Here is a 25194-nt window from a genome sequence, read left to right as displayed (position 1 = left end):
TGGTAGGTTTATTTGAACAGTGAGAGACAGAATAACAACAAAAAAATCCAGAAAAACGCATTACAAAAATTTTAAAAAAGGATTTGCATTTTAATGAGGGAAATAAGTATTTGACCCCTCTGCAAAACATGACTTAGTACTTGGTGGCAAAACCCTTGTTGGCAGTCACAGAGGTCAGACGTTTCTTGTAGTTGGCCACCAGGTTTGCACACATCTCAGGAGGGATTTTGTCCCACTCCTCTTTGCAGATCTTCTCCAAGTCATTAAGGTTTCGAGGCTGACGTTTGGCAACTCGAACCTTCAGCTCACTCCACAGATTTTCTATAGGATTAAGGTCTGGAGACTGGCTAGGCCACTCCAGGACCTTAATGTGCTTCTTCTTGAGCCACTCCTTTGTTGCCTTGGCCGTGTGTTTTGGGTCATTGTCATGCTGGAACACCCATCCACGACCCATTTTCAATGCCCTGGCTGAGGGAAGGAAGTTCTCACCCAAGATTTGACGGTACATGGCCCCGTCCATCGTCCCTTTGATGCGGTGAAGTTGTCCTGTCCCCTTAGCAGAAAAACACCCCCAAAGCATAATGTTTCCACCTCCATGTTTGACGGTGGGGATGGTGCTCTTGGGGTCATAGGCAGCATTCCTCCTCCTCCAAACACGGCGAGTTGAGTTGATGCCAAAGAGCTCCATTTTGGTCTCATCTGACCACAACACTTTCACCCAGTTGTCCTCTGAATCATTCAGATGTTCATTGGCAAACTTCAGACGGGCATGCATATGTGCTTTCTTGAACAGGGGGACCTTGCGGGCGCTGCAGGATTTCAGTCCTTCACGGCGTAGTGTGTTACCAATTGTTTTCTTGGTGACTATGGTCCCAGCTGCCTTGAGATCATTGACAAGATCGTCCCGTATAGTTCTGGGCTGATTCCTCACCGTTCTCATGATCATTGCAACTCCACGAGGTGAGATCTTGCATGGAGCCCCAGGCCGAGGAAGATTGACAGTTCTTTTGTGTTTCTTCCATTTGCGAATAATCGCACCAACTGTTGTCACCTTCTCACCAAGCTGCTTGGCGATGGTCTTGTAGCCCATTCCAGCCTTGTGTAGGTCTACAATCTTGTCCCTGACATCCGTGGAGAGCTGTTTGGTCTTGGCCATGGTTGAGAGTTTGGAATCTGATTGATTGATTGCTTCTGTGGACAGGTGTCTTTTATACAGGTAACAAACTGAGATTAGGAGCACTCCCTTTAAGAGTGTGCTCCTAATCTGAGCTCGTTACCCGTATAAAAGATACCTGGGAGCCAGAAATCTTTCTGATTGAGAGGAGTTCAAATACTTATTTCCCTCATTAAAATGCAAATCCTTTTATAACATTTTTGACATGTGTTTTCCAGGATTTTTTGTTGTTATTCTGTCTCTCACTGTTCAAATAAACCTACCATTAAAATTATAGTCTGATCATTTCTTTGTCAGTGGGCAAACGTACAAAATCAGCAGGGGATCAAATACTTTTTTCCCTCACTGTATGGGAAATCCTTCAAGACTGTTTGAAAAGCATTCCAGGTGAAGCTGGTTGAGAGAATGCCAATAGTTTGCAAAGCTGTCATCAAGGCATAGGGAGACTACTTTGTAGATTCTAAAATATCAAATATATTTTGATTTGTTTAACACTTTTTTGGTTATTTCATTGTTTGGATGTCTTCACTATTGTTCTACAATGTAGAAAATGTTAAAAATAAAGAAAAAACATTGAATAAGCAGGTGTGTCCAAACTTTTAACTGGTTCGGTAAGTCAAAACTGTAACTCAGCCACTCAGGACCATTCACTGTCTTCAGCACAGGAGGTTGGTGGCACCTTATTTGAGGAGAACGGGCTTGTGGTAGTGACTGGAGCGGAATCATTACATCAAACACATTGTTTCCAGGTGTTTGATGCCATTCCATTCTCTCCATTCTGGCCATTATTATTAGCCGTTTTCCCCTCAGCAACCTTCTGTGAACTCCAGTGTAGATTTGGCCTTGTGTTTTAGGTTATTGTCCTGCTGAAAGGTGATTTCATCTCCCAGTGACTGGTGGAAAGCAGACTGAACCAGGTTTTCCTCTAGGATTTTGGCTGTGCTTAGCTCCAATAGGTTACATTTTTATCCTGAAACACTCCCCAGTCCTTGACGATTACAAGCATGCCGATAACATGATGCAGCCACCACTTGGTACTCAGTCATGTGTTGTGTTGGATTTGCCCCCAACATAACACTTTGTATTCAGGACAAAAAGTGAATTGCTTTGCCATATATTATGCAGTATTACTTGTTGCAAACAGGATGCATGTTTTGGAATATTTTTAATCTATAGGTTAGTGTTGTGGGGTCAATTAGGTTAGTGTTGTGGGGTAACTGCAATGTTGTTGATCCATCCTCAGTTCTCCAATCACAGCCATTAAACTCTGTAACTGTTTCAAAGTCACCATTGGCCTCATGCTGAAATACCTCTTATGAAGGACATTTGTATCTTTGTAGTGACTATTGTTATTTTTTTTACCCATCTACCTGCTCTTTGTGGTTGAATCTGTGTTTGAAATTCACTGCTCTACTGAGGGACCTAACAATTTTCTGTATGTGTGGTGTAGAGAGATGAGGTAGTCATTCAAAAATCATGTTAGTAAGAATCTAATGACTCCCCCGTGCGTCCATCTAAGTAACATAATAAAACAATCCTCATCAAAATCTGTCAGTTTAAGCTAGAAATATGACCACCGTCTCAATCCAACGCATCTGCCTACGTCAGCCTTCAGCATCTGCGGTGGAAGGTCGGTGAGCTACAGCCGTGTTTGTCAGACCATGAGACATCCCAAAAATTGGTCTTCTCACGAAAACGTTTGTAGCGTGTCAATCACTCTATGGAAAGATGAGACTCTCACAAACAGGATGGTATTTTCCGTTTTGCTCACGACGCCACACAAACTCCACAGGACTCTCTGAAGTTGGTACTGCTGATGTGCCAACTTCTGTCGGTAGTGTCCGAACCGTTTGGGCTACAAACTAATATGACCCCGCTATGGAAAGGGGAGATTCTCCATTTTACTCTATTACCTCCACAAGTGTCACGGCACTCATCTGAAGGTAACCGGTACCGGTTTAAAAAATTAATGGAAGTATGGAGGTAGTTTTGTTCCCCCCTAAACAAGGGGGCTAAATATGTGTCCAAAAAACAAAAATATTTCCTTAGCTGTCTAATATCTACTAGATATTATTTTTTGACTGTCTGTTTTGACATTTATGAAAGTATGACAATATGTTTCTATGGGCTATAGTAGTAATGGCCAAATTCAACATTTAATACAATATTTTTTGGATACCTACAAGGGTCCTAAAATTCAAAATCAGGTAGCTAAATTATCCATGGTATGACCACCTAAAAACAATTCCATATGATTATGTGACTTTTTAAGCAAAATTTTACTCTTTAACTTATTTAGGCTTGACATAACAAAGGGGTTGAATACTTTTTATTTTTAATTCATTTGTAAAAAAATAAATAAAAATGAAAAACATAATTCCACTTTGACATTATGGGGTATTGTGTGTAGGCCAGTGGAAAAAAAGTCAAGGAGTGTGAATACTTTCTGAAAGCACTGTAAACATCCATGAAAACAAAAATGTACTTTTTGATCTTAATTTAAGGTTCATTTAAGGTTAGGCTCAGATGTGTGGTTAATGTTAAGATTAGTGTTAGGTTTAAAATCCGATACCTGCCACTTATTATCGTGTCCACGGGTCTTGTTGTGCGTGCTGTGAAGACTAGCTCCTCTGTGTCAGAGCGCGCTCCCCTTCAAAAATCCTCACAAACGGTGTAAGAGGAACAGGCAGTGGGGAATGGTGAGGGCCTTCTATGTCTTCAGATAATCCCTAAGGATTTGATCAAATCATTGTTTTAGTTTTAAAATATACATTTCATTTTCATTTCTATTTCCTCTTTTCAAAAATATTTCAATGGTATTTTAATGTTTTTTTTTTACCCCTTTTTTCGTGATATCCAATTGGTAGTTACAGTCTTGTCCCATTGCTGCAACTCCCGTACGGACTCGGGAGAGGCAAAAGTTGAGAGCCGTGCGTCTTCCGAAACACAACCCTGCCTAGCCGCACTGCTTCTTGACACACTTCTTGCTTAATCCGGAAGCCAGCCGCACCAATGTTTCGGAGGAAACACCGTACAACTGACAACCGAGGAAGGCGTGCATGTGCCCGGCCCACCATAAGGAGTCGCTAGAGCGCGATGGGACATCCCGGCCGGCCAAACCCTCCCCTAACCCAGAAGACGCCACCTCATTGGTCCCCCGGTCACAGCCGGCTGAGACACAGCCTGGGATCGAACCCAAGTCTGTAGTGACACCTCAAGCACTGCAATGCCTTAGACCACTGCGCCACTCATGAGGCCCCTTATATTATTATTTTCAACAATATTCTGATTTAATCTCATCAGTTTGTGATGGAAAGGAAAGAGATAAGACAACACATAAATCCAATCAGGATTTATTTTTGGTTGTCTCGGGGGAGACAAATCTAGCTACCTAATTCAGCCATTGGCTAGGCCCTCGGAAGCTAAATAGAAGGCATCTGCCATTCAACTGTATTAACGCCAGGGTTGGGGTCAATTCCATTTACATTACAGTCAAATTCCAATTCTCTTCAAAGCTTTCCAATTAGGATAATGTGGAATTGGAATTAGAATTTGGGTTACTTTATAAAATTACTTTCATTAAAATTAATTGAACCCAACCCTGATTATGGCAGAATTTTGGAGCGACAGTGGAATCAACCAATCACATTTTGACTTGTAATGGGTAGGACAATTTTTACAAAAACGTATGGAAACTTCTGCCTTCTCGAAGACCGACAGGTCATTGTGCAATAGTGAGCAATGGTTTTCCCACGGTCTAGCTAACTACTTTGTTGTAGGTTAGTTAAAAGCATGTAGTGGCTGCAGCAGGTGTCATCGAAGAGGATGTTGTTGCTAATTTGTTAGTTTTGCCCTTTTCAAGATTAACTTTCAACAAGAACTTAAGTTTCAAATTATCATTATAAAACAGGTTGTTTGGATCCTAGATGCTGATTGGTTAATAGCATGGAGTTATAGCACCACAATCCCCACATTCCACAGGTAATGCTTGTTAACATAGCCCATCTGTAAATAGCCCATCCAACTACCTCATCCCCATACTGTATTTATTTATTTATCTTGCTCCTTTGTACCCCTGTATTTCTACTTGCACATTCATCTTCTGCACATCAATCACTCTAGTGTCTAATTGGTATATTGTAATTACTTCGCCAACATGGCCTATTTATTGCCTTACCTCCCTTTTCTTACCTCATTTGCACACACTGTATATAGATTTTCTTCAACTGTATTATTGACTGTATGTTTTGTTTATTCCATGTGTAACTCTGTGTTGTATGTGTCGAACTGCTTTGCTTTACTCTTGGCCAGGTCGCAGTTGTAAATGAGAACTTGTTCTCAACTTGCCTACCTGGTTAAATAAAGGTGAAAAAATAACAAATAAAAACTGTTCCATCAGATTTATCCACTGTCCCATAGCCCAGCTAGCGTCTAGACATGATTTCCCCATGTTACCAGGCTAACGTTTGTTTGCAGCTGTTGGGGTTTGTCTAATCCTTGTTGTCTGCCTCTATGACCTGTGCAACGATGTTGCAGTTAAAAACAAATATACACTTATGTTTGTGAAACATTGTTGCATTTAAACTTTAGATCACAGATTACTTTGTGTGCTGAATGTGAAGAAGATGTTGGCGTAATAGTTGTACATTTTAACTGGGAAATGCTTAGCCTAATGGTTGTGTTTTTGTGTTCTTATGATTGGAATCTACCTGCTTATTATGTCAGAGTGAATGTGCTGCTTATTCTTTAACATCCTGCTGTGAGTGACTGCTGTCTTTCTATCGGCCCTCTGTGTTTTACAAAAGGTGTTCTCTCTTACATGGAGTGTGCTGGTATTACGGACACTGTCCTTTCAGCATCACACGCCTGTTACACTCACATCCTTTGATGTGTCACTGTTGCTTTTGGTGATAGTGGGATAGTGGGATAGTAATGGCGTTAGGCTGTGCAAGCAGTGTGGTTGCTGTTGCTATGTCTGTGTGAGTGGCAGCATGAAGCGTGGCTTAGCCTCAGGTCTGTTAGATTCAGTTGGGCGCATTAAGTGATGCTATGTTATCTTTCTGTTTTGAGTTTGGTACAACGTGTTGAAAGATTTTTTTACCCACTGAAGGCCTGGAAACAGGTGTCTCTCAGTTTCCTCTGTTACCATAGGGATAGGAGAATAGGTAAACACATGCTTCTAACTAATTGGAATGATGAACATCGGGGTGGACAGAGGCATGGAATATCCATCTCAGAAGACCCCCCTGAGCACAACCCCTAACCATCATTCTTGTCAGTAGAAGCCCATTGGGCACACACAGGTTGAATCAACGCTGTTTCCACGTCGTTTCAATTTAATCACATTGAATCAATGTAGAATAGACGTTGAATTGACATCTGTGCCCAGTGGGAGGGTTATTCAATGTGACAGGGAAGTGTAAAATATGCTAAAACAATGACAACAACAAGACACTTTGAAGCCAAATCACTTAGCAGACTGACAAATGATCCAGCATTTTGATCTGTCAGATAGGAAGTTCTCCCTGAGCAGGTTGAGGGGCAGAGGCAGGTTACCTTGTGTTTCACTGGGGTCTCATTATCACTATCCATTCCATTCCATGTTAGCACGTGAAGTGTAAAATGGAGATAGCGCAGGCAGACAGAGATTTCCGATCCACAGACAGTACAGATGTTTTAGAAGTATCTAGAGCGCACGGTTTGTGAAATAAATTTGGGAGCCACGCTCACACTTGCTGTGAGAGTACCTGTTGCTCACCAGAGGAAAAAAAGGCCTGAGTGAAAAAATTCAAAAGGCTGGAGTTTTGGAGAAGATTAGCCAGCTAATCCCTGTTGATCTGATTTATCTGCCACGTTACAATAACCCTCTCTTCTCCCTTACCCTTTCTCCCCTATCTCCTCTCTCTATCTCGCTCCATTTCTCATTAAATCTTTCTTAACCCTCTTTGTCGGACTTCCTTATTTCTAATTCCTGTCTTTACTCACTTTCACTATTCTCTCTCTCCCCCTCTCCCGCCCTCTCACTCTCTCTTTCTCTCAGACATGCGTGCTCAGCGAGTGAGGTCATCCAATGAATTCTGAGTCTGCAAACTTAGATGCTGTTTGTTGTGGTTTTGTCCTTTTCTTGTCCACTGCTCCCCCTTCCTCTTTTACTCCTCTCCACTCCTCCAGACTTCCACACAGTACTGAGGGATATTCATTTCTTACAATAAGCACTTAGTGAAAGCACAAACGTCTAAAATCCCCAAAAGCCTAGCCAAGTATGACACTAAAGTAGCATTGTGATGAACAAAATAAGAGGAGTTCTGGGGAGGGACCAGGCTATTGAACAGAGTCGACACAGGGGTCACTGGTTGGATGACAGAGAGACAGAGAGATTACAGTTAGAGAAAGGCAGAAGGGGAAAAGAGGGAATCATGTCCTCACAAGTCACAGGAATTTCTCCATTCCACCTCACCAAGAGGAATTCTACAGGAGCACTTCTACAGGATTGGCAGATCTCAGATTAAGCTTTTGGTTTTGAACTGTAACGCAGGTGAAAATCCAGGTAGAGAGAAACATCTGTTGAGACAGACTGACAGACAGGGAGCGAAAGCATGTAGCTAATACTTTCCAGCGTGTCGACTGCAAGCGTGTTTGATCACCTGACGTGGGGCCGACCCAGGCTCTCTCACGTGTCACTCAGGTGTCCATCAACCCTGCCGCTGATGGGTCTCACCTCAGGATGTCATCTCTGGGCGTGGTTATGTTTGGTTAAACAGGTAGCACCTGGGCTAGTGAACATCTGTCACAGAGAGAATAGAGAGAGAGTGTGTGTGTAGAGAGTGTGTGTGTTGGAGAGAATGTGTTTGTATAGAGAGAAAGTGTGAACTCCTAATTCACAGGATTAGCAGTAGGTAGTGTTGCAGTGTAGTTTACTCATACCCTGTGCTGGTTACAGAGAACCATGATGTCATGATGGTTTGGGGTTGGTGTATTGATTATGTGAAGGGATGAGTATATTGGGCCATGGTTTCACTGGTTTGCTGAATTTGTGGAGAGTTGTATGTGGGTTAGAGGGGATACTGTAGTGAGTGAGTGTGTTGTGGGGAAAAATGGGTTGGTAGGCTGTAGAAATCGGACCTGCAGAGAAGCGCAGGTGCACGACCCAGAGGGTTTCTAAGATTTTTGGAAGAGGCTATGACATGACCTTAGGGCTTACTTCTGCACATGCTGTTTGCTCTGTTACACACACACTCACACACACACACACACACACACACACACACACACACACACACACACACACACACACACACACATACACACACACACACACACACACACACACACACACACACACACATACACACACACACACACACACACACACACACACACTTTCCTAAAAACCAGGGACACACACACTTTCACACATTTCCCCTTACACAACACTCACACACAACACACATGCACAGTATCTTAGGGTTTTCTTGGGGGAAAAAAACAACAAAAGCCAAATTAGTATGACACTATAAAACAACGTAAATATAATTACCACAGTTACACTGCAACCTCTTTAACTTCAGCCAGACTGTCTAAATTATGATATTAGCCTTAAAGTCAACTTTCTTCCTTCATAAATGGTTTATTATTAGATACACACACGTATCTCCAGTTATTGTGTTAGGCTCTGTGTTCCTGGGCTAGGCGCCAGAGTGGTTGCATCATACAGTAAGCAGACATAGTGATGAGAAGTGCTTTCAGCAAACAGTAAAAATATAGAGGAAGGCAGAGGAAACAGATCAGTCCAATAAAGAGTTGGGAAAGCCTGCTTACTGCAGTATGATTGACAGGAGTTACTAGTTGCTTCCACAGACTGTTTTGGGATCACGAAACCCTGAATTCCACCTGGAAATGATGAGCGAGGAGGATTGTAACTGGACTGACACCTGGAAACTTCTGTAGGAGACTCCTACAGACAGTTAGTGAACGTGATAGGGGAAGCCACCCTGCAGACTGCTGGAGAGGTTGCACACTGATCATGAGCATCAGATGGGGATTTTCTTTAGACAGTTCAGGACTTCATCATGTTTCATATTCACCTAGCAGATACTTAAATACTGTAACCATGACTCCTGTGCATCCCTTTGACTATGTGTAATAATTGTCTTTTGGCATTACAGGACATAAGAATCCGCTGAAGTTGTGTTATCCGAGCAAACGATAAGCTCCTTACTGGCATTGTTTGTGATTGTGATTGTGATGAATTCAGTTATGTGTTCTTCTTTGTGAGCATCACAACTGGAGTGTTATCGATGTTGAATCATTATCAACTGCTGGAGATTTATCAACTGCACACTCACACACTCCGTTCACACGAGTTAGATTGGGAGTTTTATATTCATGTTTTAATACTCCACTAAATACTTTATTGCATTTACTAGGTCTGATGTTGGACTAGGAGCGTGTTATGCTGTCATCTCAATAACGCATGCATTTTCAACACTATCGAAAGAAAGAATACATGAAGAGATCTCAAATGTTTTCTTTACGCATGTATTTTGTTTTTTAAAATTGTATTATACTGGTATTTGCTTTGCTTTGTTTGGAATAAATGCAGACAAAAAGAAGACAGAAAAATAACCCTCACTCTCACCGTTCCTCATCTTGTTTTCATTTCATTGATCGGCCCCTTCTCCTCCTTCTTTTGAATATTTACCAACATTTAGCATTCTATAATGCTTTCATTTACTGAAGATTTTATGTTTTTGTGATGTGTGTGTGTGTGTGTGTGTGTGTGTGTGTGTGTGTGTGTGTGTGTGTGTGTGTGTGTGTGTGTGTGTGTGTGTGTGGTGTGTGTTAGCCGACAAGCCCCTGCGGCCGCGGAACGTGCAGCTGACGTTGGTGGACAAGGGCCTGAGGGTAAGCTGGGAACCCCCCAACGAGCTGGATGGTCGGCCGGTAGACCGCTACAACATTGGCTACGGCAAGTCCATGAGGACACTCCGCTTCATCAAGGTGGACAAGGACAGACGGTCCGAGGTACTGGAGGATGTAGGTAAGAGATGGAGAAATTAAGACAGAGAGAGAGTGGGAAGGGAGAGAGTGAGAAAGTGGGAGTGGGAAAGATGTAGAAAGAGAGAGTGGGAGAGATAAAGAGAGAGAAAGAGAGCAATAAGAAAGTTAAGGTGTGAGAGAGAGAGAGAGAGAGAGAGAGAGAGAGAGATAGAGAGAGAAATTCAGCTGATTGAAACCAAATGGGGATTCCTAAAAAATAAAAATACAAAAGAACATATACATTCAACTTATTTCATCAACAACAAAAAAGTTTCCCCTCCTCTACAAAACAAAGCGCTCCTTCGTATGCCCACTTCTCCTCAAACAATGGGAGATCTTTTACAGCTGAGAAGAACTCAAAATCCACTTTTATTCTTACTTTCACTAATCATTTAAAAACACATCTTACATCCTGCCCATATCCCGTTTCTATCTTATGTTTCCTACTCAGAAAAATTGACATCTTAGCTTGTCCCAAAATAAAATTTAACAGTTGACATTTTCTTTTCTGTTGCTTTCTATATTGAAACCCCAAAATAAAAACAGTGTTATTGAAAATCTCCCCTACAGCTTTAAATAAAGACTCCAGCATTTCCAAGAGAGGTGTTATCCTCTCACACTCCACAAAACAGTGAAAATGGTTTCTCTTATATTACAAAAAGGACATCCATCTCCAACATCTGAGTTAATAACAGATACAAAAGCATTAACTGCAAAGATGCCATGCAAAACCCTCCATTGCATAGCACCAGTACCCTTTTGTAACGGTGGCTTGTACAGTGCTCTCCATGCTGGCTTTACCTTGTCATCAATGCCCAATTTTACCCTCAATGGAGTGTCTTTTCTATTTTTCAATTTATCTTTATTCAACACCTTGACACACCCCCTATATAAGTCTTTCCCATTCACCTCATCCAAACCCACCTCTTCCAACCCTCTCAAATCCAGTAATAACGCCTTTCTTTCTGACTCTGGGATATTTGGTGTAATCCCTAGTCTTGGAAATGAGTTGTCTTCATCTTGTACATTCTTCTTGGGGCTATTAAGCATACCCCACTCTTCTGCTGACAGAGCCTTCCTGCAGCTTCCCAGCAGTTGTCCGACAATCCTTTCCGACCTCACCCCCAAATGTTCAGCCACCCGTCTTCCATCCATTAAGGCGGGCCCAGCCATGGCCATTAACTGTTTTAAGGTAATAATTTTGCCCTTTACCAGAATCTTGGAAAAATGTGGAACAGCTGCAGTTGTACAATCCAGTCTTGCCCCATACACCAGAGATTCCTCCAACAGCCAATGCACTGACTCCGCTGAAGTTTGTCTGGACACCTTCATTATGCTCCACACCCTAAGAAGGCCTCTGTAGGGCAGAGGCCTTCTTAGGGTCCAACCCAATAGCCCTTCTCAGCATCCAACCCAATAGCCCTAGAAATCTGGCTACTATCAGCCAAAAATAAAGCCTTCTTTAAACCTAATCCTCCAACCTGCTGTAATACAAGACCTGCCACCCCTCTCCAAACCACATTTTCCGGTCCATAAAGCAACCTTTGAATAAACTGAAGCCGGAAAGCAGCAGCCCTACTAGCAAGATGTACAAGACCTTGTCCCCCCTTCTCTTTTGACAAATACAAAACACTTTGTGGAACCCTGTATCTTAGCCAGAAGGCCAGATGGTGGTTCTAAAACTGACAACCGATGCCACATTGCAGAGGCAATCACATTGTTAACTATAATAGTGCGCCCCCTATATGACATACGAGATAGCAACCAACGCCATCTCCTCATCCTCCCTTCCACCATTTCAACCACCCCAATCCAATTTTTTTCCATAGTCCCCTCATCTCCTAGGTACACTCCAAGATACTTAAAACCTCCCTTACACCATTCCAGCCCCGCTGGCAAAGCCATGATCCCTCCAGACCATTCTCCAATCTGTAAAGCACAACTCTTTTCCCAATTTACCTTTGCAGAGGATATTCCCCTAAAACGATCAACCATTAGACTCAAACTATCCACCTCCGCTTGATTTTTCACTAAAACAACTACATCATCAGCATAGGCTGAGAGACGAATAGGAGGAATATCCCTTGAAAGGTACACCCCTTCAATGCAACTTCTAATGCTATTTAGTAGTGGCTCTATAGCAATGGCATATAACATTCCCGACAAAGAACATCCCTGCCTAATACCTCTACACACTTTAAAAGGAGCACTCAAACCACCGTTAACTTTCAATACACTTTCAATGTCACCATATATCACCTCTATCATGGCAATAAAACCAGAGCTGAACCCAAACGCCTAAAAAGTGTACCATAAATATTGATGTTCAACTCGGTCAAATGCCTTTTCCTGATCAATTGAAATTAGACCAGCATCCAACCCAATAGCCCTAGAGACGTCCAAAAAATCACGAATCAGAGAAATGTTATCCCCTATCTGCCTGCCAGGAACACAGTAGGACTGGTCCGTATGTATGATTTGCCCCATCACCTCCCTCAACCTGTTGGACAAAGCCTTTGACAGGATCTTATAATCAGTGCACAATAAAGCCACCGGCCTCCAGGTCTTCACCTCCCTAGGGTCACCCTTTTTGGGCAGTAGGGTGAGGACAGCCGTTCTGCAGCTTATTGGTAGTAACCCTCCGGTTAAACTATCATTAACTACTGCTAGCCAATCCTCTCCCAACATAGCCCAAAAAGACTTCAAAAGGTCAATGGGAAGCCCATCAATGCCTGGTGCCCTTCCATTTTCCATGCCTTTTAATGCAGTGTATAACTCCTGCAAAGACAATGGTTGCTCAAGCTCAACCTGAGCTTCTGCAGCCACCTGTGGGAGCCCATCAAGGAACTGCTGTGTCACTGTTTTATCCTCTTTGTACTCACACTTGTAGAGCTCAGCATAGAACTCTACTGCCCTTTCTAATTTCACTAGGTCTAGTGAGCTCTTGTCCAACAGCTGATTTGAGACAATGAATCATTTTTCTTTGTCCGTTCTTTTTCTCTAAACCAAAGAAAAATTTGGATGAGGCATCCATTTCAGAGATTCCCTGAAACTTACTTCTCACCAATGCCCCCTGTGCTCTGATACCCAGTAGGTCTGCCAATGCAGCTTTTTCCTCTTGAGGGCCTGAGTGTGGCCTCGATCTCCTGTGGTCTCAACCAACGTCATGAGTTCCACTATTTCAGTCTCTAGGGCTTTCATTGATCTGGTGATATCCTTGGTGACATTCCTCGTGTATTGCTTACAGAATTGTTGAATCTGGATTTTCCCTATATCCCACCACTGTTGAAGGGATACAAAACTGGCCTTTTGAGACCTCCACCTCTCCCAGAAAAAACTAAAACATTTCCTGAAGTGAGCATCACTCAATAAAGTTATGTTAAAATGCCAGTATGCGCTTTTAGGTTTTACATCGTTAATGAACACCACCTCTGTTATTAAACAATGATCAGAAAATCCCACTGGGGTTATCACACTTGATTTACAGACCTGAGATTGATGCTCAAAACAATAAAACCTATCTAACCTGGCCATAGAGATGGTGTTCTCTCTCACATGCACCCAGGTATACTGCCTTGTGCCTCCATGTTGACTCCGCCAAATATCACACAGTTCATTTGTTACAATGAGACGTTTTAAAAAAGTCCTTGAGGCTATATGAGGTTCTTTGTGATTTCTATCTAAATCACTGACTGTGCAGTTAAAATCCCCAGCAATAAATAAATAATCTTCATTGTTACATTTCTTAATGGTATTTGATAATGTCTCTAAAAAACATACCCTCTCAACTGCCACCACTGGGGCATATACATTTATCAGACACATAGTGATGTTTTCATACCTTACTCTAACTTTTAATAACCTCCCCTCAACTACCTCTTCAACCTCATATGACAAAGGCAAAAACCCTTTTGAGAACAAGATGGCCACACCCCCACTTTTTGAGTTTTTATGACTACACACCACTGTCCCCCCCCCCACTCCTGTTGCCACATAACTTCATTTTCCAAATTACTATGCGTTTCTTGTAGAAAAATGATGTCACTTCCCTTTCCCCTAATTAACTCATACACTATGGCTCTTTTTTTAACGTCTCTTGCCCCATTTACATTTAAAGAAGAAATCTTAACTGCTCATGGATGGAAAAAAAATACAGAGGAAGACCCAGAAACCACATCTCTTTACAGAGTTAAAGCTGCGACTGAACTCTTTCATTTTCTTTAGAATTTACATCACTTATCACTCTCGTGACCACTTTCTTGAGTCTAGCAATTTCAGGGCTTGTCAAACCTCCCCCTGTTATTTTTGACATCAGAAACTTTGCTGATTCAATAAACAATTCACTTTCAGGGAAAAAATCTGTTACATTATAATCCTGCATATATTTCTTCCCTTTTGTCAACTTCAGAAATTGACGTACCTTCTCAATCTCATACCTCCCTTCCACCCCATTTATCTCTCTATTTTGTTGTGACGCGTCAGATGACTCACTCTCGCTATCCTCCCCAGAAGAAAACTCCACCATCTCTACAACCTGTTTATCTTCAAGTGATTTATCAATCTCTACCTTCCTCTTGGAATTAGACCCTTCACCACCCCTTACATTCTTCCTCTTACTCCTCGGTACTTTGAAAACAGATACTTCCTTTTCCATTATTTCAATCTCCTCTTGACCTCCAATTTCATTTTCCAGCACCACCTCAGCGACGGCAGTCGCAATCTCACCGACTGTTTCCCCTCCCTCTTTGTTCTGATCTACCACAATTGCCCCCGTATCCACAATGCCTTCCTCTCCTACTTTTCCTACCACATCTGCCCACCTTCTCCCTTCCCCTGCACCCTTAGCATGTTCATCCCTTCGCGGTGGTGCGTTAGCTGCACCAGCACCAGAGCTGCTACCGGGCTCTGCGTGCTCATTCTCGGCACAATTACGCACCAAATGCCCCTCTCTTCCACAGCCAAAGCATTTCATTGATTCAGTAGAAGTGTAGAAGACATAATCAAATCCATCAATCTTAAAACTGAATGCTAAATTCAGTTCATCAGTGTCCTTTTTTAAAATCATATGCACTTGTCTCCTATGAGACACGACATGTTTCAGCAACGGAGATTTGCATCCAAAAAGAACCTTCTTTATTGTTGATACAATTTGACCATGACGGGATAACTCTCGCTCCAACACTTCATCTCTAACAAATGGTGGCACGTTAGAAAGTATAACTTTCTTTGCCGGATTCATAAGCGGAAATACCGGTGTCTGTGTCTCCCGCAGCACAACACCACTCTCAACTATCTTATTCACCTTTTCAATGGAATCTAAGAATATCACTACAGCGCTATTCATCCTTGAGGCTGATTTGATACTGTCATACCCAATGATAGCACCCACTGCCAAGCTACATTCTTCCACTGAACACCCGGCCGCAGCAGGAATCTTTACTCCATGTCGCCGACTAAGTTTTTCAAACTCCAAACTTCCGCGAGTGGCGACCACCCCTATACGTGCTTAGTGATATTTAGACAAGATACCCTTAAAACAACTAAACTAATCATTATACACTGCTCAAAAAAATAAAGGGAACACTAAAATAACACATCCTAGATCTGAATGAATGAATGAATCTTATTAAATACTTTTTTCTTTACATAGTTGAATGTGCTGAACCTGCTTGCATCTGTGAAGAGCACAGGGCGCCAGTGGCGAATTTGCCAATCTTGGTGTTCTCTGGCAAATGCCAAACGTCCTGCACGGTGTTCGGCTGTAAGCACAACCCCCACCTGTGGATGTCGGGCCCTCATACCACCCTCGTGGAGAGAGAGAGAGAGAGAGAGAGAGAGAGAGAGAGAGAGAGAGAGAGAGAGAGAGAGAGAGAGGAGAGAGAGAGAGAGAGAGAGAGAGAGAGAGAGAGAGAGAGAGAGAGAGAGAGAGAGAGAGAGAGAGAGAGAGAGAGAGAGAGAGAGAGAGAGAGAGAGAGAGAGAGAGAGAGAGAGAGAGAGAGAGAGAGAGAGAGAGAGAGAATCAGCTGATTGAAACCAAATGGGGACATCTCTTAGTCTGCTCTCTGCAGGAGCTCTTTCTGTCTCTCAGGTACAGACAGAGTGGAGCACAGAGAGAGAGAGAGAGATATATGAGGAGAGAGATATGGGGCTGAGTTCACAAACCTGTTCTACTAACACACTGAAGCCTCAGGACCAGAACATCCAGTCAATCAGAATAAAACAAAATACAACACAGTCAAAACAAAACAAAATTGCTTATTGGGAAACACAAGCACAAAGCAAAATGCAATGCTATCTGGCCCTAAATCGACAGTACACCATGGCAAACTATTTGACCATGGTTACTGATCAAAACCTTAGAAAAACCTTGTGAAAGTACAGGCTCAGTGAGCACAGCCTTGCCATTGAGAAGGGTAGACACAGGAAAACCTGGCTCCCTGTAGAGGAAAGGCTGTGCAACCACTGCACGACAGCAGAACCTGAGACAGAGCTGCATTTCCTGACAAAATGTAAAAAAATATAAAACAATTAGAGAGTGTCAGTTCTCCAAATTTGAAACCCTTATTCAAGGTTTCAAGACCTCTCTGATGGGAATAAACTACCCGTCCTGTTGGGGGAGGACGCAGAGAGCTGTGGGTTGGCAGCGCACTACATTGCTGCCTGCCATAAGATGAGGGGCAGTGCACATGTCCTCTACTGTATGCTTATTGTTATTGTTCAATGTATGGTTATTTTGACCCTTGGTTATTGTTGTCTCTGAGGTACAGACAGAGTGGAGCACAGAGAGATATGACGAGAGAGAGAGAGCATGGTGTTTGCAACGCCAGGGTTGTGGGTTTGATTCCCACGGGGGACCAGTATGGGAAGAAAAAAAAATGTATGAAATGTATGCATTCACTACTGTAAGTCGCTCTGGATAAGAGTGTCTGCTAAATGACTCAAATGGAAAATGTTGTCCTGTTGACAATTTTGATTCTTATTATTTTCATATTGTAAATATCCAAAGTAATCTTTGGCAATATGTACATTGTTACATCATGCCAATTGAATTGAGAGAGAGAGAGAGAGAGAGAGAGAGAGAGAGAGAGAGAGAGAGAGAGAGAGCGAGAGAGAGAGAGAGAGAGAGAGAGAGACTAAACTACGGAGTGTGTTTCAGAGCCCGGAGTTCTGCACTTTCTCAAGATGAGTGCCGAGAACAAGGAGGGGATAAGCAAACCTGTGTACAGAGCAGAGACGCCAGGAGGTGAGGTGTGTGTGCGTGCGTGTATGCGTGCGAGCAGTATGTGTTCCACTGTAAACCAGAAGGTGGGACATGCATTTCAACACATGTTGTTAAACGTGTACTTTGGGCTAACAGTGTTTTTACAGTCACAACAAACCCCATCTGAAACATAAGCACTGAGAGGCAACATCAGCATAGTTATTTTAGATTTTTACTGGGCATTATTTTTAGGGCTTTATGGGTTTCTCTGGTTATTCTTAATCTCGCCTTATAAAACCCAATTCAAGGCATTACGTTTTTATACACACAGGCAGCAGCAGTTGCTGCAGTATAAAACCTACCAAGCCTGCTTTAGTCATTATTCCATTTTCCTCTGAGCTTGGAGCTTGGCATCACAGGGCTATACTTCATCAGCAGCCAACCCTAGTTTTCCACTTCCAAACTCAGACTCGGTCCAATAACCTAAACCCCTGTGTTGTGGTCAATCACTGACTCTCGTTCTGTCTGTGTGTGTGTGTATGTGGAGGGACGGGAGGTGTGTGTGTGTGTGTGTGTGTGTGTGTGTGTGGAGGAGGGACCGGGAGGTGTGTGTGCTTAAACTTGTGCGTGTGTGCTTCAGTGTGGGCGTGTGTTTGTGTCTATGTACCCCATCTGTCAAAGTTGTGGTTGCTCACTGCATGTATACTACCGTTCAAAAGTTTGGGGTCACTTAGAAATGTCCTTGTTTTTGTAAGAAAAGCACATTTTTCTGTCCATTAAAAGAACATCAAATTGATCAGAAATACAGTGTAGACATTGTTAATGTTGTAAATGACTATTGTAGCTGGAAACATCTACAGCTACAGCTACAGCTGACAACTGTTGTCCTGATTAAAGAAGCAATAAAACTGGCCTTCTTTAGACTAGTTGAGTATCAGAATAGAAAGAGGAGTTGCAAAGAAAAAGCAATATCTCAGACTGGCCAAATAAAAACTGGCCAATACAGACTGGCCAATAAAAAGAAAAGATTAAGATGGGCAAAAGAACACAGACACTGGACGGGGGAACTCTGTTTCTCAAACTAGACACTTTAATGTACTTGTCCTCTTGCTCAGTTGTGCACCGGGGCCTCCCACTCCTCTTAATATTCTGGTTAGAGCCAGTTTGCTCTGTTCCGTGAAGGGAGTAGTACACAGCGTTGTACGAGATCTTCAGTTTCTTGGGAATTTCTCGCATGGAATAGCCTTAATTTCTCAGAACAAGAATAGACTGATGAGTTTCAGAAGAAAGTACTCTGTTTCTGGCCATTTAGAGCCTGTAATCGAACCCACAAAGGCTGATGCTCCAGATACTCAACTAGTCTAGAGAAGGCCAGTTTTTTTGCTTCTTTAATCAGAAAAACAGTTTTCAGCTGTGCTAAGATAATTGCAAAAGGGTTTTCTAATGATCAATTATCCTTTTAAAATGATAAACTTGTATTAGCTAAAACAACGTGCCATTGGAACACAGGAGTGATGTTTGCTGATAATGGGCCTCAATACGCCTATGTAGATATTCCATTAAAAATCAGCCATTTCCAGCTACAATAATCATTTACAACATTAACAATGTCTACACTGTATTTCTGATCAATTTGATGTTATTTTAATGGACAAAAAATAAGTACTTTTCTTTCAAAACAAGGACATTTCTAAGTGACCCCACACTTTTGAACGGTAGTGTATGTCTGGATGTGTGTGTGTCGTGTTGTGGTCCCAGCGGTCTATCCAACACCGTTCACAATAAATCAGTGCAAACGCTTGTGTGTGTGCGAGCGTGTGTGAGACGATGTGCTCCTTGGAAATCGATCTGTTCCCACAGCATGCCAGCAGCATTAGTCATCGTAAATAACACCACATTGCTTCTGCATCATTAATGTGTCTGGCCAGACTTAGCGCTCTATTATAGCAACATGCCCATAATATCACTTACGGAGGGAGAGGAAGAGAGACAGAGAGGGAGAGTTAGAGAGCGAGACAGGAGTGTGTGAGAGAGTGAGAGAGAGAGAGAGAGAGGGAGACAGAAGGAGGGAGATAGAGATGGGGAGAAACAGAGAGAGAGAGCGAGAGAGTGTGAAAACTTGACTGAAATGTCTGTAACAATAGCATCGTACTTTCCAGTACTAATAGAAAGCATGTCTTTTCACATCTTTGTACTCTCTGATGAAGGCCATGTAGCCGAAACGCATCAGAGTTTTTCAACTTTGTTTCCATTGAACATGCCATAGAAATAAACGCATTTCAATTAACAATATGAAGAGTGCCTTGGTCCTTTTTTCTTTTTGCTCACCTGTATTTGTTTGACCTGTGTGAAGTCTACAGTACTTGTATGGATGTTTACTTGTTATAAGTTGACCCTATGGTTTACCTGTGTATGTTTACCTGTTCGCCAGGTGGTGAATGGGTCAAACTGGATGGCTTCGCAGTGGTGGACGGGGCAGCTGTTAACGCATCCTCTCCAGGTAACACCAAAATGGATATTGTTCCTTCGCATTTTAGTCTTAGAAGTTAAACAATCCTAAGAAGTTCCGTTACAAAAATAATGTTTTCATTAGCAGTTAGCCAAAAATGAAATTAATCAGATCCAAAGATCTTTTTTTGTGTGTAGTAAACTTGCATTGCGCCAGACAGCTGTGCTGCCAGGGCCAAGGAGGAAAAGTGAGTGGAAAGGTGAATAGAGCAGGGAGGGCTAGGAGAGAAAGGAGAGAGAAAAAGAGAGAGAATGAGAGAGATCTCTCCAGGTCAGCAAACCCTCTGACATACAGACTTTGTCGTGTCAGGACCTCTTGTCCTATCCTCCTTTAATCCCAACTCCTATTACCTCTCATTTTATTCACTTCTCCTCTTCTCATCTCTCCCTCACTGATCCAGCAGGTAATAATTCATGCAAGTCCACTGACTAACCCTGTCTGACCCTATCTTATGCCCACATCTACTCTGTCTGACTTGTCAGGACTGTATTAACCACTGCTGCATAGGAATACATTTACTCTGAGGGAACGAAGACAGAGAGCCTTTGATCTGATAATGATTATGAGAGACAGAGGGATGAGAGATGAGGAGAAGGCATGGAAATGTTTTTCATTATGTTGTCCGTGCTATCACTTGGCAAGCCAGCAAAGCAAGGGAGGGGAGGTGAAGACGGATGGGGGGATTGTCTGTCTGAGATGGCTGTCCAGGCTGGAGACAGACATCATGTGATTACACCAGGAAGTAAGAAGCAGGAAGTGGGAGCATTGGGAGACTGTGTGGTCCCTGGTCCCTGTCTGTGTCCACGTTGTGACATCTCCCATGATTACAGTGTGTCAGACACTTTAACTTGTTTAGATTATTGGAGAGGAAAGGCTTTTGGCAAAGTAGGACATATGGGGAGTTTCCCTGAGTTCTCCATTTCATTTGAAACACTTCAAAACATAATTATGAGATAGAAAACTCATAGAAGTGATAATATATTTTCTTAAGACTTGGTACTGGCCTGGCCATCACACAGTTATCTCAGCATGTCAACCTGAGATACTGTACCTTATGGTCTTATCGGGGTCAGGTGAACCATACTGAACTTCAGCTGTATTTTTCTCTCTCTTCCAGCTCGTCCATCTCCTACTCCAGACATGTGGCCCAGGGCTAACTCCCCTGTCAGGATCCCTGTGAGAACAGGAAGAGGATCAGTGGATGATGGGGTGGTGCGCCCGTCAGGCCAGACCTCCTCCAGGGGGCAGCGGATCCGGAGACCCCCCCAATCATCCTCCGGCCCTCGTCAGCCAGATAGGGCCAGGGCAGGGACACCCCTGCTGGACCAGAGGTCCCAACACCACCACCACACCCAGCCACAGGCTGACCAGAGAAACAGACACAACCCCAAACTAGGTAAGAGCACCTGGATCTCTCTCACACCGGGTTTGCTCCTCATTTAGAATATTCTTGTGTGAACAGTATGTAGAGTGTGTGTAGTGTGTCCATCCATAGTGTGTCCTAGTGTGTAAACGCTGGCCTATGTGTCTGGTATGTCCTTCTATTCGTAGCGTCTGAGTCCATCTATGTGGTATCACTGCAGGCACAGAGAGCCACGGGACGGAGCGTGCCAAGCAACAGGGCCACCCTGACCAAAAAAACTCCCCCAGGTAGGCCTTATGACCACCTTATGAGCCTTTATAATATATTTATGAGCCTTTATAACATCAGAAGCATTTATAATCACGCATAACTATGTCCAGCTGCGAGGAACTCCTCTTCAGACAACACTCAAGCCACACGTTTTAGAGTTTTAAACCATTTCAACCACTCGACTGGCTGAGAATATACAGTAGCAATGTAAAAACAGACTACATATTTTTTGTCAATTCTCAATATGTTAGAGTGCCTTTGGAAAGTATTCAGACCCCTTGACTTTTTCAAAAGGTTGTTACGTTACAGCCTTATTATAAATGGATTAAATAAATCTAAATCCTCAGCATTCTATACACAAAACCCCATAATGACATAACAAAAACAGTTTGTAGAATTGTTAGCAAATTTATATAAAAAATGGAAAACAGAAATAGGTTATTTACATAATTATTCAGACCCTTTGCTATGAGACTCGAAATTGCTCAGCTGCATCCTGTTTCTATTGATCATCCTTGAGATGTTTCTACAACTTGATTGGAGTCCACCTGAAGTAATTTCAATTCATTGGACATGATTTGGAAAGGTATACACCTGTCTATATAGAGTAAGGTCCCACAGCAAAAACCAAGCCATGAGGTCGAATCAATTGTCCATAGAGCTCAGACAGCATTGTGTCGAGGCACAGATCTGGGGAAATGTACCAACACATTTCTGCAGCATTGAAGGTCCCCAAGAACACAGTAGCCATCATTCTTAAATAGAAGATGTTTGGAACCACCAAGACTCTTCCTAGAGCTGAACGCCAGGCCAAACTGAGCAATCGGGGGAAAAGGGCCTTGGTCAGGGAGGTGATCAAGAACCCGATGGTCAATGTGACAGTGCTCTGGAGTTCCTCTGTGGAGATGGAGGAACCTTCCAGAAGGACAACCATCTCTGCAGCACTCCACCAATCAGGCCTTTATGGTAGAGTGGCAAGACTGAAGCCACTCCTCAGTAAAAGGCACATGACAGCTTGCTTGGAGTTTGCCAAAAGGCACCTAAAGACTTTCAGACCATGAGAAACAAGATTCTCTGGTCTGATGAAACCAAGATTGAACTCTTTGGTCTGAATGCCAAGCATCACATCTGGAGGAAACCTGGCACCATTCCTACGGTGAAGCATGGTGATGGCAGAATCATGCTGTGGGGATGTTTTTCATCGGTAGAGACTGGGAGTTTAGTCAGGATTCAGGCAAAGATGAACGGAGCAAAATACAGAGAGATCCTTGATGGACCTAAGACTGGGGCGAATGTTCACCTTCCAAAAAGACAACGACTCTAAGCACACAGCCAGGACAATACAGGAGTGGCTTCGGGACAAGTCTCTGAATGTCCTTGAGTGGCCCAGCCAGAGCCCGGACTTGAACCTGATCTAAAATCTCTGGAGAGACCTGAAAATAGTTGTGCAGCAACACTCCCCTTCCATCCAGACAGAGCTTGAGAGGATCTGCAGAGAAGAATGGGAGAAACTCCCAAAATACAGGTGTGCCAAGCTTGTAGCGCCATACCCAAGAAAACTTGAGGCTGTAATCACTGCCAAAGGTTCTTCAACAAAGTACTGAGTAAAGGGTTTGAATACTTTGGTAAATGTAATATTTCAGTTTTTTATTTTTAATAATTTAGCAAACATTTCTAAAAACCTGTTTTTGCTTTGTCATTATGGGGTATTGTCTGTAGATTGATGAGGGGGGAAACAATTGAATACATTTTAGAATAAGGCTGTAACCTAACAAAATGTGGAGAAAGTCAAGGGGTCTGACACATTTTGGTAAAAATGTAAAATGTCACACTAGCTGACTTTTTTCTGTCAATACATTGCAGTCAATGGAACAAGATGAGTGTCACGGGGTTGATGTTTTTCGTAATACATTGCAGTCAATGTGAAAAGATGAGTGTAAAAAGGTTGACGTATTTGTCGTTTATCTCATGTCTGTCGTCTCTCACTCTACTGCTTTTTAATCCCTCCTCATTCTCTTCTCTCTCCTTTCCCCTTTCACCTCCTCCACCCTCTCTCACCCTCTCCCTCACTCTCCCCCTTCTCTCTCTCTCTCCCTCCTCCCCCTTCCATTATCTCTCCCTCCTTCTTTCCCTGTCTCCCCTTCCTCTCATCTTTCTCTCTCCCCCCTCTTTCCCACCTCTGTCTGTCTGTCTGTCTGTCTGTCTGTCTGTCTGTCTGTCTGTCTGTCTGTCTGTCTGTCTGTCTGTCTGTCTGTCTGTCTGTCTTGACTTTTTCAGGCTGATAATGGGCTGCAATTCTACTTAGACCTGCAGCCCTCTAGACCATGTTTATTGTTATTTGTTCCCTATGCAGAGCCTGAGGAGTATGAGGCCAAAGACATTGGTGTGAGGGTCATGTCCCCTCAGTCTGTCCTCATCAGCTGGGTGGACCCGGCCATCGAGATGGAGAAGGTCCTACCTGGTGGCTCCAGGTGAGAGTGGGCTCGTGCATGCGCACGTGCGCACGCGCGTGTGTGTGTGTGTGTGTGTGTGTGTGTGTGTGTGTGTGTGTGTGTGTGTGTGTGTGAGAGAGAGAGAGAGATAATGTCTCTTCCTCTCTCCAGACACTACACAGTGAAGTACAGGGAGAAGGGCGAGTCTGCTCGATGGGAGTACAAGGAGACCAACCAGAGGAAGCTGCTGATAGATACCCTGTCAGCTGATGGGATGTACGAGTTCTCCGTCCGAATCTCCCAGGGAGACAACCACGGCAAGTGGAGCGTGTCCGTGTTCCAGAGGACCCCAGAATCTGGTAGGTTGTCTTACTGCCTGTCTGAAAATATTAGATAAACCCAAGTCTTACATGTAAATTCCCATTTTTTAAGAGAGTAAATGGCGTCCTACAGTGTCATACAAACGAAAGATTTAGGGGTAAATCATAGTTCTAACCAGTTTTGGCATATTTCATTCAGATTATTCCCTTCAATCAATCCTTCATGAAAACCTCTGCCATAATTCAGCACAATTAACGTCTCACTCTCATCCTCCTCTTACTGTTCCTGTATACCGGAGTCATACAGTATATTTGGCTGCTCTGTCATGAGTGTAGCATTTGTATTGTGCCATAGCTGCTTCTGACTGAATAAGTAAGGGTTCAGAGAGATGTCAGCGTTTTCAGCCTGGCTGGCTCCGACTTGGAGCTCTAATCTAAATTTCCTTAGAGGATCTCTGGGAAATCTATAACAGGACGTGAATTTTTCCCTATTTGAACCCCATTGGCAGGAGAAACACTACTGTTACTGTTACAGCGTCTTTCCTTCTGTTTGTTCTCCTTGCTCCTGTTTTCTCTCTCGGGACTCATTATTTCTCCTCCTTTTTCCATCCCTTTTTTCCTCTGTGTTCTTAAGCTCCCTCTGGTCCTCCGGAGAACTTTGATGTGAAGCCACTGAGAGGGAAGGGAACCGCTGTCACGGCGACCTGGGACCCACCTGAGGAACCCAACGGGAGAATACGCGGTCAGAACATGAGAACATTCAGGAGATTACTGTATCTCTCTTATTGATCAATCTTATTGATCAATCACATAATATAGAGTATATATGTGAAAGACAAATAAACATTGCCCTTTTTTTTTTCTTGGCCCAGCAAATCAAGCATGC

General features: G+C 43.0%; 1 protein-coding gene across 1 annotated transcript in view; it reads left to right on the top strand.

Moving 5' to 3' along the window:
- LOC115174389 (fibronectin type III domain-containing protein 1) overlaps window positions 1-25194 on the top strand; it is a 72290-nt gene that overhangs the window by 2817 nt on the left and 44279 nt on the right. Inside the window, exons 2-9 of the mRNA XM_029732904.1 lie at window positions 10020-10214; window positions 17370-17456; window positions 19846-19914; window positions 21041-21319; window positions 21475-21573; window positions 23910-24027; window positions 24160-24347; window positions 24943-25050. Of these exons, the coding sequence (XP_029588764.1) occupies window positions 10020-10214; window positions 17370-17456; window positions 19846-19914; window positions 21041-21319; window positions 21475-21573; window positions 23910-24027; window positions 24160-24347; window positions 24943-25050 (1143 nt within the window). The remainder of the gene's footprint in view (window positions 1-10019; window positions 10215-17369; window positions 17457-19845; window positions 19915-21040; window positions 21320-21474; window positions 21574-23909; window positions 24028-24159; window positions 24348-24942; window positions 25051-25194) is intronic.

This window comes from Salmo trutta, chromosome 35, assembly GCF_901001165.1.
Source record: "Salmo trutta chromosome 35, fSalTru1.1, whole genome shotgun sequence".
NCBI classification, from domain to species: Eukaryota; Metazoa; Chordata; class Actinopteri; order Salmoniformes; family Salmonidae; genus Salmo; species Salmo trutta.
The sequence above is the reverse complement of the archived record's forward strand: the minus strand, read 5'-3'. Positions and strand labels throughout refer to the sequence as shown.